We start from the raw sequence: 20141 nt of genomic DNA on the forward strand, positions 1-20141 counted from the left end.
CGCCCAGCAGTCTGCGCTATCTGCTGGGTAAGGTGTCTCTGCTATATATACAGACACTTGTTCCCAGAGCACATGGGAAGAGAGGGTTGAGGCAAAACAGTGAGTATGGGGAAATCCCTTGCGTCCAGAGCACAATTTCCCTGATTGCACAATCTGGTAGATGTCCAGTTTGTAGCAAGATGGAGTTTTGCTGCCAATTTCTGGAGTTCTTGTAAGTCTGCTTGAGTCTTTCTGGAAAGGTCTGTGAAGGTCTTGGCTGGGAGCTTTTGCAGGAAGGAGGTTGGGCAGCATGGTTTGACAGGGCTCTGTAAGCAAGGAGCTCCCGTGGAAAGGAGACCTGCTCTCACCAGGGGAGACTTGGCTTTTCTTTCCCATAATGGGGAGTATCAAAAGGTAACTCAGGCAAATTCAGAAATGTGAAAGAAATACCTTTGTTCCACAGTTTGAAAGAGAACCCAAGTGATGGTTCTTTCCTGCTGTCTCCAGCTGAGAACAGCAAAACTCCCAGTATTACAGATCCAAGAGAAGAGGTCATACAAACAGGATCAATTTCAGAGGCCCACAAGACAGAGGAAGAGGTGGCAGTGAGGTTCCTTAGAATCAACCCCCTTCTCGTCTGATTCCTTTGTCTGGTCCCATGGAGAGGCTCAGACAAGGGGGCAGAGGGGAGAGTCGTGGTGTCAGTCTTGTTAGCGTTCAGTACTTTTGGAGATTGGTGACTTCCTTATATAGACTTGGGGTGTCAAGAGGAAAAATGTCTTTTGAGTCCCTAGTTGGGTGCATGCTGAGCCATGAAAACTCTCCTTGTTCTTTCTCGCCAAGCATAGGGGAGTTAAGAAGGGAATCCCTGGGGCTGGAGCGAAAGCACAGCACGTAGGGTGTTTGACTTGCACGCAACCAACCCAGGTTTGATTCCCAGCATCCCATATGGTCCCCTGAGCACTGCCAGGAGTAATTCCTGAGTACAGAGCCAGAAGTAACCCCTGTGCATCACCAGGTGTGACACCCCCCCAAAAAAGATGGAATCCCTGAATGACTTGGTATGTGTAAGACTCAGAAAAATCTTCTGGTGTTTTTTCTCATGCAGGATTTCTTTTTTATTTGGGGGAGGGAATTGAGTTACACCTGACAGTGCTTAAGGTTTACTCCTGCTTCTGTGCTCAGGGATAAGTCTTAGCAGCACTGGGGGGGAATCATATGGGGTACTGGGTTCATAACCTGGGCTGGCTCCATGCAGGACGAGTCACCTACCCACTGTACTATGTCTCCTGCCTCCCTGCTACAATTTTATCCACAGTGAAGGAAGTTGTGTCGACAGGGAGCTTATAAGTGATGCAGTGTCTTTAAATAATCAAAAATGACTCACATACTAAGACAAGAGAAGTAGGTAGAAAGATCCCAATTAAAAGCATATTTGGGGACTAAATCTACCTTTCTGCTTTCTGTTGGGGTTTCCTTGCTTTGTACGAGGTGTTTTGGGGTCACCCCAGAGACGAACAGTGCTTACTTGTGGCTCTGTACTCAGGGATCATTCTTGGTGGTGCTGGAACACCATATGGGTTGCTGGGATTTGAACCCAAGTTGGCTGCATGCAAGGCAAGTGCCCGACTTGCCGTACTATACCTCTGGCTCCCGTAGTTATTTTGTCTCGTAGAGCTTACTTATAGGAAGAAAAAAGTCCTCTGAGCATTTTCTGTTTATCATTTTTTCAATCTGCTTTAAAACCTAGTATAGTAGAGGATTCTCAGAGGTTATTTTCATTCACTACTTTGAATATTGTATTCTCTTCTTGCTTACAGTTTCACTTGAAATCCAGGATGAGTCTTATGCATTGCTTTTGTTTTTGTTTCTAAATGTGTGAGACTTTGCTTCTCTTGCATTGCTTCTCTCATTCTTGCCATTTTGATTGCAGCATGGTATTTGGGTTTGTTTTTTTTTTTTTGGAAATCATTGGGCTTCCTGGATCAGTGTAAAGTTCATCCCTCACACAATGGGGAAAAGACTACAATTTTTCCACTAAGAATTCTTCCTCTTTCGAGTCTCAGCAATAGTATAGCGGGTGGTGCACTTGGTTTGCACACAACTGACCTGAGTTCAATGCCTGGGGTGAAACAATGATGAGTTCTTTCCTTTTATATTTGTCCCGGAGATCTCTTAAGCTCTGTTCCTTTTGAAGGGGAGTTGGGTTTGGCCACACCTGGAGGTGTTCAGGGCTTACTCCTGGCTCTGTGCTCAGGAATCACTCCTGGTGGCTATCAAAGGACCCTGTGAGATGCTGGGGATCTAACTGGAGTCAGCCAAAAGCAAGAATCAAGTCTTAATTCCTGTAATCTCTACAGCCCATCTCTCCATTGAAAATCTATTTTTATTTTCGCTCATATTTATTGATGCTATTGTTTACCTTCTCCTGGAGGTCACTGATTTGAGCTTTGGCTCCTTCCATTCTGTCCTTGAGTCTCTTGCATCTGTATCTTTTTAAAGGTCAGTTACTGTCGATTTCCTTTCTGCTGAATAACTTCTCTCCTTTTTCTTGAGAGGGTGTTCAGTCCACACTCAGTGGTGCTCATGGGCTACTCTCAACTCTGTGCTCAGCGCTTGCTCCTGGAGGTGCTCAAGAGAAGCAGGTAGTGCCAGGGACCAAACCAGACTCAGCTGCATGCAAGACAATCCTCAACTCCTCTACTACTATCCCTAACCTTTTTTTTTTTTCTTTCTTTTTTTTGCTTTTTGGGTTACACCCTGCGATGTACATGGGTTACTCCTGGCTCATGCACTCAGGAATTACTCCTGATGGTGCTCAAGGGACTATATGGGATGCTGGGAATCGAACCTGCGTTGGCTGCATGCAAGGCAAACCCATACCCATGGTGTTATCGCTCCAGCCCCACCTTTGCAATTTTTTTTCTATCAAACTATCTTTGAACTTGTATTCTTCCTATGATTTTATTGCACCGAACAATAAGAGAATTCTTGTTTTGAATTCCTCCTCGGGCAGTCTTTTTTTCTTTTTGGGTCACACCTGGCAATGCACAGGAGTTACTTACTCTTGGCTCATGCACTCAGGAATTACTCCTGATGGTGCTCAGGGGACCATATGGGATGCTGGGAATTGAACCAGGGTCTCTGCCCAATGCAAGGCAAACTCCCTACCTGCTGTGCTATTGCTCCAGCCCCTCCTCGGGCAGTTTTAGCAGTTCAAAATAGCTGAGGATCTTCCAGGGCCAGATGAATGCCTATCATCATCACCTCACCATCACCATCATCATCATCATCATCATCATCATCATCATCATCATCATCATCATCACCATTTTGTTCCTGGTGCTACATGGGGATTTGCCACGGAGCTTAAAGTTCAAATTATCCCAGCAATGATCAAGGGCTCCTATTTGTAAGGCTAGGTTGGTACCTCTGACTCTACTGATTTATGGCAATTTGTCTGAGAAGCGAGATCAGGGGGTAGACAGGGGGCTGGAGAGATGGGATAGCAGTTGGAACACTTGCCTTGCCTGAGGCCAACCTCAGCTCATTTCCCAGCAGCCCCTATAGTCTCCTGTGCATCACCAGGAGTAATTCCTGAGTGCAGAGCCAGGGTAAGCCTTGAACATTGCCAGGTGTGACCAAAAACAAATAAAAATACGAAGTCAATGAGAATGGTGCATATTAGTGAGACAAGATTGAGGAGAGGGGTATGCATATTGGACCCAATAGAAATAGAACCGTAGTTGCGAAGCACCTGAGGGTGGAGGATGAAGAGCTAGCAGTGTCCTTCAGGCACGATACACATGCAGACAGGACCAACTCTTGTCCCTAGTTGGCCTCATTAAGAGCACAGTATGATATGATTAGTATTGCAGTTTTGCCCCCTCTAACAAACTTTTCTACATGCATTATGGGCCGTCACACTACACAGGCAATTCAGTTATATAATCCACACCCATCAGCCATCCACATAAGGGTGACCTAAAATCCCACATCAGGTGATGCAATCCCCTAATCCACCTTAACATTAGAGTATAAAAATTACTGCTTGAGCATAACAGATCCAACTACAGTTCCTTTTGTTGGAGGAGGTAGATGGGAGGGACATACCTAGGGGTACTGAGGGCTTATTCTTGGCTTTGTCCTCAGGGATCCTTTTTCTGGTGGTGGGTGCTTAGGGATCACATGGGCAGGGTTCGAACCCAGATCAGCTTTGTGCAAGGCAAAACCCCAACTCGCTGTACTATTGGGTTCTTCAGTAATAGTTCCTGTGACTGACACAGGATGTGAAAACATCCTGTTTTCACCAGATGTGGTGGTTGATCTTTCTGAATTTATAGACAAGGAGCTGTACAAAATTCTGTCTCTAATGCTGTGTCATTGTTCAGCTACCCAGAGAGTTCTCTGCCTCAACTCCCTTTCCTGCAATCTTGGCCCCACTTCCTCTTAGATTCATTTTGTTTTTTTCTGGGCAACCCAGCAGTGCTCAGGGTTTACTTCTTACTTTGCACTCAGGAATTACTCTTGGAAGTGCTTGGGGGACCATATAGAATGCTGGGTCGAACCTGAGTCGGCCATCTGCAAGGCAAACACCTTCCCTGCCAGACTATCTCTCTGTCCCTTGGATTTCATTTCTGACACCTGCCAGATACACCAGCAGGGACCATCCTGAAAAAACAGACTTCAAGCCTTCGAGACGGAGTCCCTGTCCTCCCAACTCCCACATTCCAGCAGCCTAGATGCCCAAATCCAAATGTTCCAATATGCTCCATGACCTCGTGTGCCCTCTCAGCCAGGCTGCCCCTCACAGCACAGCTGGACTCCTGGCCCAGGTCTCAAGCAAACAGCAAACATCCTTGTTGGCTCAGGTTTACACAACTGGGACCATAACCTGAGGATAAAGAAACCACTGATGTCTGGGAAGTTTTCCTGTACAGTTTTCCAGAATTATAGCTTGCGGGGACTTTCCCAGGCTCTACACCTGCCCTTTCTTCTCTCCCTGGATCCGTGTAGGAGGGAGCACTGGCAGAGCAATAGATGTCCCGAGCCAGAGGGACCAGCAGCTTCATGGAAATCAGGTCGGGCCTGTTCCAGAAAGTGATCTATGTAACAGCAAGTACCCTACCTGCTGTACTATATTCCTCTTTTTTTTTTTTTTGTCTATTATTTTTTTTATGAATCACCATGAAAAAAGTTACAAAGCTTTCAGGTTTAAGTCTCAGTCATATAATGATCAATCACCCATCCCTTCACCAGCACATATGGTCCACCACCAAGAACCCCAGGATACCTCCCATCCCACCCACCCCTCTCGCCTGTGCAGCTAATGATCTTCACTTTACTCTCTCTTTACTTTGATTACACTCAATATTTCAACAGAAAACTCACTATTATTATTTGGAATTTTCCCCCAACAATCAGACCTGCTGGAAGGCATCATTTGATAATTTGTTTCCCATTGCTGAGGATGAAGAGCATATGAGGTCTGTCAAGGCCGCACGGTTTTGGATTTCTGGTATTTTAGTAATTAAGTGCAGGGAAATTTCTGCCAGAAGTCTCATCACTGCAAGCTCGTACCTCTGTTTAGTGGGCTCTATAAGATGGCGGTCGTCTCGCCGCCGCCGCCGCTGCTGCCAACAAAAGGAAAGGCCGAGAGAGAAAATCCTTTCCCCTCCCAGGGCGGCTTGGGGCCGTAGCTCAGTTCACAGTCTAGAGGTATTTCTGCAAGAAGCCGCTGGGTGCCGAAAGTAATTAGTAGGCCTCCGGGATCATGGTCTTTTAGGAGCGGAAGAGCCGTTCGTGTGCGGCCGCTCGGGTCTCCTCTGGGTGGAGAGCCTGTATTATATTACTCTTAACCCCTCACGAGATTTTTTTTTGTTTTGTTTTTGGTTTTGGATCACACTTGGTGATATTCCCTGGTTATTCCTGGCTCTACACTCAAATTACTTCTGTTGGTGCTCAGGCCCTGGCTTGGAGCCCCTACGAAACAAATGCCCTACCCAGGGTACTATGGCTTCGGCTCCCGTCATGGCCAAATGAGTTCTTCGAGAAAGCACAACCTTTATTCCAAGCAAGAAATCCTAGCCCCAGCCAGTTGGGTCTTTTCTACTCCTGCCAATAGCGGACATGAATATGAGTCCAGTACAGTATACAATGCCCCTCAGGAAACTGCATGAAGCATGATCAAAGCTGGCCAAAGGCTGTCCATTCTTTTTTTTATATTTTGACACTTCTGGTGGTACTCAGGGCTTACTCCTGGAGGGAACTGAGAGATCATAAAGGGTGCCAGGGGTGGAACACTGCATGAAAGGTCAGCTGCATGCAAGGCGGTATGCATATCTCTGTGTATGTACTATATATACTATAGTACTATATACAGTACCATATATATCCTACCGGCTGTACTATATCCCTGGCCCTGTCTATTCCTTCTTTTCCCCTTCCCACTTCCCTTTCCCTCTCTTCTTTCCCAGTAGGTCTATTCAAAGAGAACTTCTGAATAGGGTTTGCTGACGCTGCCTATAGGCACTGGCTGTCTAGTTTCAGATTGCTCTGTCCTGCTTGGTCTAATGTGAGTCCTGCCCTTGTAACTGAGTACAGGTGAGAACGATTAGCACACACAAGCACGCACTAAGAATCTGCACTGCCCTGTCACTTGGGCTGACAGGCCAGAGACAGAAACAGGTCTCAGGAGCTGTCCTCGGCACTTTAAGAATTTGCCGGCTCTTGGCATGGGCAAGTAAGACAGTCACCTACTTGAACTTGAGAACTCCTTGGCATGTCAGGCCTCTTCCCCCACTAGAAGCTGGTAAACTGAGGCTCAGAGCAGCATGTTTTATAGCCAGGAACTTACAGCAGCCAGCAGTGGGCAGAGCAGAGAATGATGCAGATGTGCACAAGGATAAAGGCCTGGCCAGGTGGCTGTCTTGGGTCAGGGGTTCCTCCTGGCTCTGCAGGAATCATTCCTGGTGGGAGTTGGGGGACCATATGGAATGCCAGGGATTGAATTGCGTGTGCAAGGCAAATGTCCTATCTGTTGTCCTACGTGGCCCCTGGCTTGTTTCTCTTGGATTACCTAAAATGCTTGGGTTATGTTTTATTGTTGTTTAATGAAATGGTGTGTTATTGAAAAAGTAGCTGTATTTAATTTCTCAAGTGATAGTTAGAGGCCAGGGAGAGAGCTCAAAATGCTGGAGGGCCTGCCCAGTCGATCTTTGTTACCCCATGACCCCTAAACCCCACTAGCTATCACCCTGGAGGCTCTCATCTCAGCTGTACACACACAGGCGTCAGACAGAGAGCAGAACAACTGACCTGCACTCCACCTCGAGTCTGCGGGAGACTGACCTGGGTGTGGCCTGGCGACTTTTGGCATCTCCCCACATGACAACATGCAGCCAAGGCTGAAAATATGTGTCAAAGGGGAAGGCTTCCTTGAGCCTTCCCCTCTGTTAAAGCAGTTGTTTAGGGTCCATTTATGTCCCTACAACTCAGAGGGACTCAATGAGGTGTCTTCATGGTAGAACACATTTACCTCGGGGTTTCAGGGAGACTTTGTGTTGCCTTTCTCAGTCCTGCCTTCCGTGGATCCTCCTCCAACCCCAGGTCCCCGTCTCTCCTTGCAGTCACAGCACTACCAGACCAACCAAGGCTCTTAGTGTCTCAGGGACATCGGCAGTGTCTGCAGTTTGGCTGGTCGCTGAGGGGTACGCTGCTTCCTCTACTGGGTAAGAGCAGGGGTGCTCTGAGCAGCTCAGGACAGCCCTGAACTGACTTCTTAGTGGAGCTAAAGTTGAGAAATATTGGCACTGAGAAATCCTGTCCGATAATGACACTTCCCGTTTCCTGTAAACACAGGACAGGGGGCTGTCAAAGATTTGCAGGTTTGCCCCATCTCTTTCTCCCCTGCAAGTTTGGGGACTCTCTGGGGTTAGGAAAAGGTAAACAAGACAGAGGCTTGTAGTTGGAATGCTGAGCCCACTTCTCCCTGGGAGAAGTTCCCTCTTGCATCATTGGGCCTGAGGGGCCCAAAGTGGGGCTTTAGGGTCACTTCCATGCAGATAAGCACCAGGGCCGCTGAGCGGGCAGTTGGTGTGGGAGAGACTGCTCGGAAGAGTCCGTGGGCTTCCAGCCTCCTTGAACTCTGTTAGCAACTGAACGCCCACCCTCCCCAGGATGACACTGTCCCTGTCTGTGTAACATATATTCATTGTATGTTCCTCAATGCTCACTCAATTCTCTCTAATGAACACGAAAACTTCTCCTGACTACTCTCTATCCATACTCACTCTTCCTACTTCACAAGGAAATTTTTTTTTGGGTGGTGGTGGGGGCAGCACACGGGGCAGTTTTACCTAAGATTTTACACTTACTGTTAATATAACCCACCATGTACAGGAACTGAACTAATAGCAATCTAGTGCAGACAATGCAAATACATGTACTATTAACAATTTTACATTTATTGTTAATCTAACATGCCATGTAAATGTACAGGATCTGAACAAATACAAATTTAGTACATAGTTCTTTGGTTTTATTTAGTTTTTTGGCCAAAGCTCCTGGAGGTCCTTGGGGGACCATATGGGATTCTGGGCATCAAATCCAGACCCCCATGGTACAAGGCAAATAAATGCCCTACCTCCTGTACTATCACTTCAGGCCCTCAATCCAGTACAAGGTTTAAGTCAGTCACTAATTTTCAGCGCCAGGTCCACTGGTGTAGAAAGCTGCAGACCGTGGCAATCTGCCCATTAGGTTCTAACTTCAGAGACTGGGATGCAGACAGGTGCTAGCCCACAGGTATAAGAAGCTTAAAGAGCATTAGCTTAAATAATACAAGCACTGTGACAGTCTTTGTTACAATTCAGCTTTCCTTTATTATGGCTTTTTAAAACTAATATTTAAAAAGTGCATGATTCATTTGGGCGATTTTGTTTAGGAAAGATTCGAGATAAAACATTGTTAGGAATAAGTTAGCTATACAGAGGTTCAAATTAGAAGGGAACAAATACTGAGAAAATACTAAACATGAGTTCATAAGAAGCGATCTCATTGGAATCTTCACCATTTCACTTATTCTGTGTGTCAATCCCATGACACCAGGTCCTACCTCAGTAGTTTTGCAACATTCTCACATAACATGTAGAGATCAAGTCCTGTATATTATATTTTGTCTTCATATGCCCAAGGCGAGAAACTTCTGCTTCCTGAATGGGTGAGAATTTCCCCACTCCACCGGAGAGGGGCAAGTAATACTGTAGTTGAGATAAGGGCGGCAGCACTGTGACTGTTGACATTCGGATTTCATAGCACTCACTTCAGCAATGAATTTCCTTCCACAACTCATCTTTGGTTGAGAAATACTGGCAGTCCCAGAGAGAGTCAGATGGCAGAGGGTTACTAAAAACGTACACCCCAAAGGAGGTAGGGTGGTCCTGCCCTTTAGCAAACACATTCAGCAGGTTCAAGCGCAGGGTTCATGTTCTCCCAAAATACAATGAGGACTGCTGAATCTTCATCCACTTAGGCCTGCTGAGACCAGAGGAACCGATCACATTTCTCAAGCATGCTTTGTACCAAGGCTCTGAAATCCCAAAGAAAAGAAACAGGCACATTTACTTCTCATTGTTCACGTTTCCAAAAACCTTAACACACGGGGCTGGGAAGATAGCTCTAAGGGCAGGAGTGCTTGTCCGTCAAGTTTGACCCCCCAGTACCACATAAGGCCAGGCAAGGCTGGACTTATCCCTGGAGGTCTCCGACCACTGCTTGGGAGACCCTCCTACCCAAATAAAATCAAACAAACTAAAAGCCTATGAAGAATTAAAAAGCTGATTCTGTGCATTTAAAAAACAGAATCAAGGACAAGATAATATAAAGGGTAGGGCCCTTGCCTTACACATGGCCAACCCAGGTTCTATTCCAAGCACCCCATATGGTTCCCCCGAGCCCTGCCAAGAATGATCCCTGAACACAGGGCCAGGAGCAAGTCCTGAGAAAAGCCAGGTGTGGGTGAAAAACTGAAAGAAAGAATAAGGGCACAACAGGATATGGAGTGATAATATATCAAGTGATGCGTTCACCCTGCACGCAGCCAACCTGAGTTTCATTCTATCCTATCAGGTCCCAAAGCAGTGACAGGAGTAATTCCTGAGTGCAGATCCAGGAGTAACCCTGGGCAAAAACAGGTGTGGCAACAAAGACAAACAAACAAAAACATAATCAACAGAGTGAAAAGACATCCTATGGGAAAGGAATTTTATCCTACAGAATAGATGAAAATATTTGCAGATCATACGTTGATAAAGGGTTTGTATCTAGGATATACAAAGAACTCATATGACCAAAAGCAAATAAGGGGTCAGAAAGATGGTGGGGAGCTTGCTTGGCATGTGGCTGACCAGGGTTCGATCCCTCGAATCCCATATCAGTAGAACCGTGGTTCTGAAGGGGCTATTTGGAAGAGATAACTAAAAATTATTGTTTAATGGGTATAAAGCTTCAGTTCTGTTGAAGGGGAGAGAGGAGGGAATTAAAAAGTTTCAGAAGCTGGAGCAACAGTACAGTGGTTAGGGCATTTGCCTTGCATGCCGCTGACCCAGGTTTGATCCTTAGCATCTGATATGGACCCTGAGAACCACCAGGAGTAATTCCTGAGTGCAGAGCCAGGAGTAGCCCCTGAGCACTGCCAGGTGTGACCCAAAATAAAAAAATAAACAAAAAAAACACAGCAGTCTGAGTTCTACAAGATGTAAAAGTTTGAAACTGGCTGTTTAATTTTAATCATGTGAATATACTTTACAATACTTAAGAAGTGGTTAAGACGGTTGATTTTGCTATCAGTGTTTTACCACAGTAAAATAAGAACAGTCTTCTTCCTCCTCCCCCCCCCCGCCCCCCAGCCAGGACTGCTCAGCACTAATATCAGATTATTGCTTGGAGAACTGTGTGGTGCTAGAGATTGAACCCAGGCCTCCTGCACACTAGCATGTGTTCTAGCCTGCTGAGCTATCTCTGGCCCTGGTACCAAGGACATTCTTTTTTTGGATATTTATTCTTGGTCACACCCAGTGTTGCTCTGGGTCTATACCTAGTTTGGTACATGTGGATCACTCATACTAGTGCTCTGGGCAGGGGGGTGCAGGGGAACGAACATGAGGTTCCAGGAATCACATCGAACCCACATACAAAGCATGCACTCATCCTACTGAGCTGTTTCTGGTCCCCAATAATGGCTTTTTGGTGTTTTTTTTTTTTTTTCCCAAGGCAGGGGTGGCGAGCACACCCAGAAGTGCTCAGTAGCTACTTCTGATCCTGTACTCGGCAAGCTGCACCCAGTAGTGCTTGGGGATCAAAATAAGATCTGCGGTACATAAGGTAGCACCTTAGCCCTGTGCTGTCTGATTCCCCTAGTAATAGTCTTAAGGAGTCAAATCATATTAGATTTGGTATCACTAGTCTAAACAATGTTTTGGTCATGACTGAAAAAAATATGTTTGTGTTTTTTTTTTCTTTTTTGGGTAACACCCAGAGATGCTCAGGGGTTACTCCTGGCTCTACAGTCAGGAATTACTCCTGGCAGTGCTCAGGGGACCATATGGGACGCTGGAAATTGCATCCGGGTTGGCCTCGTGTAAGACAAACACCCTACACGCTATACTATTGCTCCAGCCCTGCCAGACTTTTGCTTTTATTCCTTTTTTTGTTTTTATTTTGGGCTGACTCCTGGCTCTGCACTCAGGAATCACTCCTGGAAGTGCTCAGGGGACCATGTGGAATGCCGGGGATTGAACCCGGGATGGCTGCGTGTAAGCCAAGATCCCTACCGACTAAACTATAGCTCCAGCCCCCTAAGTCTCTTCCTAAACAAGGTTTGTGGTTTTTTTTTTTTCTTTTTCTTCTTGGGTCACACCCGATGATGCTCAGGGTTCACTCCTGGCTCTGCACTCAGGAATTAGTCTAGGTGGTGCTCAGAGGACCATATGAGATGCTGGGAATTGAACCCGGGTTGGCCCCATGCAAGGCAAACACCCCACCCGCTGTGCTATCACTCAGGCCCCCCTCTTCCTAAACCCTTTAATCAATACCAATGTCACCTCTTAATCTCTGTGGTTCTACATTCCCAAGCACTTCAGGAGAGGGCACAATAAGCGCATGACAGACAAGCATCACCTCTGCCTTTTGTCAGCAATCCTCAGGATATCACAGGTTCTGGTAAACTTCTCTGACAGTTCATGGGTCAGGCTGCACTCCTGCAGCAGTGAACAGGCCTGATCCGGGCCCATGGCCTTAGCCAACAGAAGTGCCACGTTTTCCACAGTGATGGGGGAAGGCCCATCACCGAAGATCCCATTTGGTGCCTTCTGCGGGGCTGATGCCGTGCTCTTGCTCTGGACCAGATGCAGAAGCAGCCTCCACTCCTCCACAGTCTCTGGAATCCAGCCTGCAGAGACAGACAGAAACAAGGTCTGACTGCTCGGAGCACGCTGCCAGCAAATGGAGTTTCATGCCCCAACACAAAACTACTGCAGGACAAAACACCACCTTGCCACATAGCTGTTTTCTGAACATTGTGGGATAAATTCTAGTTCGTGAGCAGAAGAAGCCACAAAAACAGCTTTAAAATTCTCCCATTCGCTACTGTCCCAGGGAGAGTTGGCGCGAGTTAATGGATATGTGATGAGGAGCCTCGAACCTGGTGACTCCTGCACTCATGTGAAGGACAGAACTTCAAGCAGACAGAGAAGCAAATCTGTATTTATAAACTGCACAGGTCTACAGAGGGCAAGATCAAGGGGCTGCTGAGAGAGCTTTATGAGAAAGCTGAGGAAGATGCTATGGGGAAGTGACATTTTATTTGGGGGCAGTACCCAGGCAGTGCCCAGGGGTCACTCCTGGTGTAGCTCAGAGGGCAATGGTCAGCCTTGTGCAAAGCAAGTGCCCGATCTGCTGTATCTATCTCCAGACCCTCTGTCGTAATTTAAAAAATGAAAACGTATCTGAACTCTTACGGATAGCTTCCCAGAGGTGAACAAATGCCATGAACAACAAAAACAGACCTGAACTCTTCTGGTTCGCTTCAGGGAAGTGCATGTATGCTTTAAATTCCAGTCTTACAAAACCATCTTCTCATTTCATCTCTGACACAGAGGATCTCAGCAGCTACTGCTGTAACTGAGCACTGCTCTGCTCCTCCCTTGCTGACAGGGCTGGAAAGGGTGTGGTTCATGAGGCTGGCTGACAAAACCTGAGGTCGCACTGTTGGCAGCCTTGCACTGAGGTGGAAAAACAACACTGGAAGAGTCTGGTATCATCTCTGAGCACAGGACCTCCTGACTTCAGATACCAGGGATGTGGCTCAGAGCAGGAGCACTTACCTCAAATTTGTCAGGTCCTGAATACAACCCCCAGTGCCCATTTGAAAAAAAAAATCATGGGGTTGGAATGATAGTATAGAGGGTAGGGTGCCTGCCATGCAAGCAGCAGACTCGGGTTTAGTCCGTGGCATCCCAGATGGTCCCCTGAACCTACCAGGAGTGAATACTGAGCCAGGAATAACCCAAGAGCACTGTTGGGTACAGCCCCAAACCAAAACCAAACAAACAAAATAAAAAATCAGTGTCTCAAAGTCCTGACCTGCTGATCATCATTTTATTCGTGCTGAATTGATGAACACTGAAAATATTTTAGTTTGGTTTTTGGGTCACACCTGGCGATGCACAGGGGTTACTCCTGGCTCTGCACTTAGGAATTACTCCTGGCGGTGCTCAGGGGACCATATGGGATGCTGGGATTTGAACCCGGGTCGGCCGCGTGCAAGGCAAACGCCCTACCCGCTATGCTATCACTCCAGCCCCTGAAAATATTTTAAAGAGGGGCTGGAGAGATATTACAGTGGGTAAGGCACTTGCTTTGCAAGCGGCCCACCCGGGTTCAATTCCTGGTGTGCTAAATGGTCCCAAGAGCACTGGCAGGAGTAAACTCAAAGCATCATCAGGTGGCCAAAAACCAAATACTAAAGCATTTAAGTATTTCAGAAGGCTTAGGGGAAAATGCCATGACATTTCAATTTCACAGAAATGATCTTTAACTTCTGGCTGCAGTAAACGGTGGCATGATGCAGAGTAGAGGACTTAAGCATGTTTTCAAGATAGCCCTGGGATAAGCTCCAAACTTAAGCAGCCATGAGACTTTGGGGATACTCATCGTCTTTCCTTGGGCCACAGTTTTTACTTCTGTAACACGAAATAGTAACCACTCAAGCGGTTGATACCTCATTTGACAGCACCGAGGAAAGTGCCTTAGATAGAGTAGATACCAAATTCAAAGCTGCCTGCAGCTCAAGGATTTTATTGCCTCATCATGGTTTTGTTATTATACTAAGTGGTTGAGATCCAAAGAAAATACTCCATAAATTCGACAGCTTGCTAGAATGACACTCAGATTACTGAAACACTGAATTCCTTGACTGGCACGTCTGGAGTGACTTCTGAATCAGCGCCAGAGTAATCAGCCTGGACTCACTTACCCTTGTCCCCTTCCATCAGGCCCAAATCGTTCAGATACACAATGGTGGTGAAGGCTTCTCTTCTTCTCTCCAGTTCCAAACACAGAGTCAGATATCCAGGCCAGAAACTTGGAAGAAACAAAAATTGGCCAAAAGAGCAAAAAAAAAAACAATGAATTTATCTGGAGTTTCTTGATAATAAATAGCAACCACACTGGTATTTAAATTTAAATGAACTAAATGGAATTAAAAATGAAAAAGTCACTTTATGGTTTGGGGCCAAAACTAGTGATGCTCCAGGGAAACCACATGAAGAGCTGGGGATCAAATCTGGGTCAGCCTCCTGCAAGGCAAGTACTTACCCACTGTATTTTCTTGCCGACCTCTCTTGGATCTGGTGCTTAATTAAATGCTATCTGTATACTTGACAACTGGCCAACAGCCAAGCAGATAAAGGAGAGAGGACCATCAAGGGCCAGTCTCTTCTACACAAAGCAAAATTATCAACAAAATGTGAAAGATGGTCTGCAGAAATAGCACAGGGGTTAAGGCACATGCCTGCAGTCAACCCTGCTTCCATTCCTGGCATCACATTTGGTCCCTGAAGCACCACCAGGAGTGATCCCTGAGCACTGCGAGGTGTGGTGCGGAAAAACAATAAAAAAAGTGAAAGACACGATGTCTCTACAGGATCACTTAAAACAAAAAAGGTAATTCATATAGGAAAGAGGATTCCCGAGTGAGAGACCATTTCAGTCCAGGTCCTCAACTGCAAAGTTACAGGAAGAAATGGTTCTAATCATAACATCTGATTTTCTAAGGAAATTCTCACTTACCCATGAGACCTACAGATGTCAGTCATTTTCTCTTTAGTTGCAAAATCTGCAGGAAGTTTAACCAGATGAAGAATTAGCTGACTGTAATTCCAGGAAAACAAATGTGAATAAGGCCTGCAAAAATAAAACACTCTAGGTAAATCATGTAGGAAATCAATTCTACAAAATGTTTATGAGTCATCTAATAAAGTTTAATTATATTAGTTCTATTGCTATTATACTTTACAAGTATTTGTACTTGCCATGCTTTTTTGGGGGGTAGGGGATGGGGGTGATCTCCCAAGCACTGCTTGGGTACTAAAAGCTTCTCCCACTGATCCTTCTGGCTGGCAGGCAGAGCTGTTAGGCCCAGAGGAGCCTGGGGTCACCAGGCCACCCTGGAGGTGCTCAGAGGTCTCTAGGACAATAGCTGGTGGGGTTTAGGGGCCTTGGGGTAACAAAGATCGACTGGGCAGTCCTCCAGCCTTTTGAGCTACCTCCTTGGCCTTTAAATATCATTTTTGATAATTAAACACAGCTATTTTTCCAATAACAAACATCATTTCATTAAACAACAACAACAAAACATAACCCGAGCATTTTGGGTAATCCCAAGAGAAAGAGAAGGAGCCACGTAGGACAACAGATAGGATGTTTGCCTGCATGCAGGGTTCAATCCTCTGCATTCCATATGGTCCCCCAAATCCCACCAGGAATGAGTCCTATGTGCAGAGCCTGGAGTAATCCCTGAGCACAGCCAGGTGTGGCCCCAAGCAAAACAAAACAAAAAGAAAAGGATCATTCTATAACCCATTATTCCATCACTCAAAGTCATCACTCAAAGTCATTGTGAACCTTTCACAATCTCCTAAGGATGAAATAAGCATTTGAAAGAATTTTAAAAAGCCTCTCCAGCAGGGCTGGAGTGATAGCATAGCGGGTAGGGCGTTTGCCTTGCACGTGGCCGACCCGTGTTCAAATCCCAGCATCCCATATGGTCCCCTGAGCACTGCCAGGAGTAATTTCTGAGTGCAGAACCAGGAGTAACCCCTGTGCATCGCCAGGTGTGACCCAAAAACCAAAAAAAAAAAAAAAAAAAGCCTCTCCAGGGACTGGAAGATAGTGAAGCAGGTAGTGACTTGCACGCAGGGCGGGCTGACCTGGGTTCACTCCCCAGCATCCCAGGTGGTCCTGTGAACACTGCCAGGAGTGATTCCCAAGTGTAGAGGCAGGAGTATCCCTGTAGTATCTCCAGGTGTGGCCTTAAGCCCAAAATCAATCAATCAATAAGTATAGAGCCTCTTCCCTGGAGGCCAGAGCAATAGTATAGCAGACAGGGAACGTGACTTGAAGTCAATCCAGGTTCGATTCCATAAGGGTACCTGAGTACTGCCCAAAGTAATTCCTGCATATAGAACCAGGAGTTACCCCTGAGCTGTAGCCCTAAAACAATTAAAAAAAAAAAAAGCAAAAAGATCAAAAGGGACAGCGAAGGTCATTTTCTGTTTATCAAGGGATATGTACAACAGGAAGAAATTTAACCACACTCTTAAACGTATACACTCCTAACCAACGACCGGTTAAATATTTAAAACAACTCCTAACAGACTTCAAAGAGGACATCACTAACAGCACAATAGTAGTCGGAGACTTCAATACGGCCTTATCGCCTCTAGATAGACCCACAAGAACAAAACTCAACAAGGAAACACTGACTCTGAAAGAAGAAATTGAAGAGAGAGGCCTAATAGACCTATACAGGGCCTTACACCCCAAAAAGAAAGAATACACATTCTTTTCCAGTGCACACGGAACATTTTCTAAAATAGACCATGTACTGGGCCCCAGAACATACCTCAATAGAATCGGAAAAATAGAAATTGTATCAACCATCTTTTCAGACCACGATGCGCTGAAGATAGAAGCTAACCACTCACAAATACGGAAAATCAAATCAAACACCTGGAAATTAAACAATTCAATGTTGAACAATGAGTGGGTCAGGAAGGAAATCAAGGAAGAAATCAAAAGATACTTAGAAACAAATGAGAATGAAGACACGAGCTACCAAAACCTATGGGACGCAGCTAAAGCCGTGTTAAGGGGAAAATTTATAGCTCTCCAAGCATTCCTCAGGAAGGAAGAAAGGACCCACATAGATAACTTGACTCACGACTCAAGACCTTAGAAAAGGACCAGAAAACGGAACCCAAACCAGACCGAAGGAAAGAAATAATAAAAATTAGAGCAGAAATTAATGACATCGAAACCAAAAAAACAATCCGAAAGATCAATGAAACAAAGAGTTGGTTCTTTGAGAAAATAAATAAGATTGATAAACCGCTAGCAAGACTCACAAAGAAAGAAAGAGAGAAAACTCTAATAAATCGAATCAGAAATGAAAAGGGGGACATCATAACAGAAACCAGTGAGATTCAAAAGATCATTAGAGACTACTTTGAAGGTCTTTACGCCACAAAAAAGGAGAACCCAAAAGAAATGGATGGATTCCTTGATTCCTACAATCTCCCAACACTGAAGAAAGAAGACCTGGAATACCTGAATAGACCCATCAATGTTAAGGAAATTGAAACTGTAATCAAAAACCTCCCCCAAAACAAAAGCCCAGGCCCAGATGGTTTCACTGGCGAATTCTTCCAAACATTTAAAGAAGACCTATTGCCTGTTTTCCTCAAACTTTTCCAGGAAATTGAAAAAACAGGAACTCTCCCAAACAGTTTCTATGAAGCACATATCTCCCTAATACCAAAAGCAAACAAATATGAGCACTGGTGAAGGGATGGGTATTCGAGCATTGTATAACTGAGATTTAAACCTGAAAACTTTGTAACTTTGTAACTTTCCACAATAAAAAAAAAAAAAAAAAAAAAAAAAAAAAAAAAAGCAAACAAAGACACCACTAAGAAAGAAAATTACAGACCAATTTCCCTGATGAACACCGATGCGAAAATCCTCAACAAAATACTAGCAAATAGGATCCAACAACTCATCAAAAAGATCATACATCACGACCAAGTGGGATTCATTCCAGGAATGCAAGGATGGTTTAACATTCGGAAATCAATCAACATAATCCAGCATATCAACAAAAGTAAAGATAAAAACCATATGATCATATCAATAGATGCAGAGAAAGCATTTGACAAGATCCAACATCCTTTCATGATGAAAACCCTCGCCAAAATGGGGTTTGGAGGAACTTTCCTCAAGATAGTCGAAGCCATCTATCACAAGCCTACGGCAAGCATTATCCTCAACGGGGAAAAACTAAGGGCCTTTCCTCTGAGATCAGGAACAAGACAAGGATGCCCACTCTCACCACTCCTCTTCAATATAGTACTGGAAGTACTTGCGATAGCTATTAGACAAGAAAAAGAGATTAAGGGCATCCAGATAGGAAAGGAAGAAATCAAACTCTCACTATTTGCAGACGACATGATACTATATCTAGAGAAGCCTAAAGCCTCTACTAAGAAACTCTTAGAAACAATAGACTTATACAGTAAAGTTGCAAGCTACAAAATCAATACCCAAAAATCCATGGCCTTCATATATGCAAACAATGAGGCAGAGGAAAGGGACATGAAAAAAGCAATCCCATTCACAATCGTGCCCCAGAAAATCAAGTACCTCGGAATCAGCTTAACCAAGGAAGTAAAAGACCTTTACAAAGAAAACTACAAAACGCTACTCCATGAAATCAAAGAGGACATGAGGAAATGGAAACATATACCCTGCTCGTGGATAGGGAGAATCAATGTTGTCAAAATGGCAATACTCCCTAAAGCATTATACAGATTCAACGCGATCCCTATAAGTATACCCATGACATTCTTCAAAGAAACGGATCAAGCAATCCTAAAATTCATATGGAATAACAAACGTCCAAGGATAAACAATTCTTGGGAAAAAGACAATGGGAGGCATCACCCTCCCCAACCTCAAACTTTACTACAAAGCAGTAACAATTAAAACAGCATGGTACTGGAACAAAGGCAGAGCTGAAGACCAATGGAACAGGGTGGAATATCCCTACACACAACCCCAAATGTATGATCATCTAATCTTTGATAAGGGAGCAAGAGATGTGAAGTGGAGCAAGGAAAGCCTCTTTAACAAATGGTGCTGGCACAACTGGACAACCACATGCAAAAAAATGGGTTTAGACCTTGACCTGACACCATGCACAAAAGTCAGATCAAAATGGATTAAAGACCTCAACATTAGACCACAAACCATAAGGTACATTGAAGACAAGGTCGGCAAAACCCTCCACGATATTGAAGATAAAGGTATCTTCAAAAGTGACACGGAACTAAGCAATCTAGTAAAAACAGAGATCAACAAATGGGACTACATTAAACTAAAAAGCTTCTGCACCGCAAAAGATACAGTGACCAGAATACAAAGACTATCCACAGAATGGGAAAGGATATTTACACAATACCCATCAGATAAGGGGTTGATATCAATGGTATATAAAGCACTGGTTGAACTCTACAAGAAGAAAACATCCAACCCCATCAAAAAACGGGGCGAAGAAATGAACAGAAACTTTACCAAGGAAGAAATACGAATGGCCAAAAGGCACATGAAAAAGTGCTCTACATCACTAATCATCAGAGAGATGCAGATCAAAACAACCATGAGATACCACCTCACACCACAGAACTAGCACACATCCAAAAGAACAAAAGCAACCGCTGTTGGAGAGGATGTGGGGAGAAAGGGACCCTTCTTCACTGCTGGTGGGAATGCCGACTGGTTCAGCCCTTCTGGAAAACAATTTGGACGATTCTCAAAAAATTAGATAT

The 20141-nt window shown here is 44.9% G+C and overlaps 1 protein-coding gene across 5 annotated transcripts in view; it reads right to left on the bottom strand.

Moving 5' to 3' along the window:
• Positions 1-8488: 8488 nt before the first annotated feature.
• The window catches only part of HPS5 (HPS5 biogenesis of lysosomal organelles complex 2 subunit 2), a 47633-nt gene continuing 35980 nt past the window's right edge, over positions 8489-20141 (bottom strand). For 4 of the 5 annotated variants that reach the window (XM_055141404.1, XM_055141405.1, XM_055141403.1 and 1 more), the window contains exons 20-23: positions 15328-15441; positions 14513-14619; positions 12157-12427; positions 8489-9568 (exon numbers count right to left, since the gene is read on the bottom strand). In XM_055141404.1, the coding sequence (XP_054997379.1) occupies positions 9508-9568; positions 12157-12427; positions 14513-14619; positions 15328-15441 (553 nt within the window). In that variant the 3' untranslated portion in view covers positions 8489-9507. The remainder of the gene's footprint in view (positions 9569-12156; positions 12428-14512; positions 14620-15327; positions 15442-20141) is intronic. The other variant, XM_055141406.1, reaches the window with a different exon arrangement.

The sequence above is a fragment of the Sorex araneus genome, chromosome 6 (assembly GCF_027595985.1).
Source record: "Sorex araneus isolate mSorAra2 chromosome 6, mSorAra2.pri, whole genome shotgun sequence".
Classification (NCBI taxonomy): Eukaryota; Metazoa; Chordata; class Mammalia; order Eulipotyphla; family Soricidae; genus Sorex; species Sorex araneus.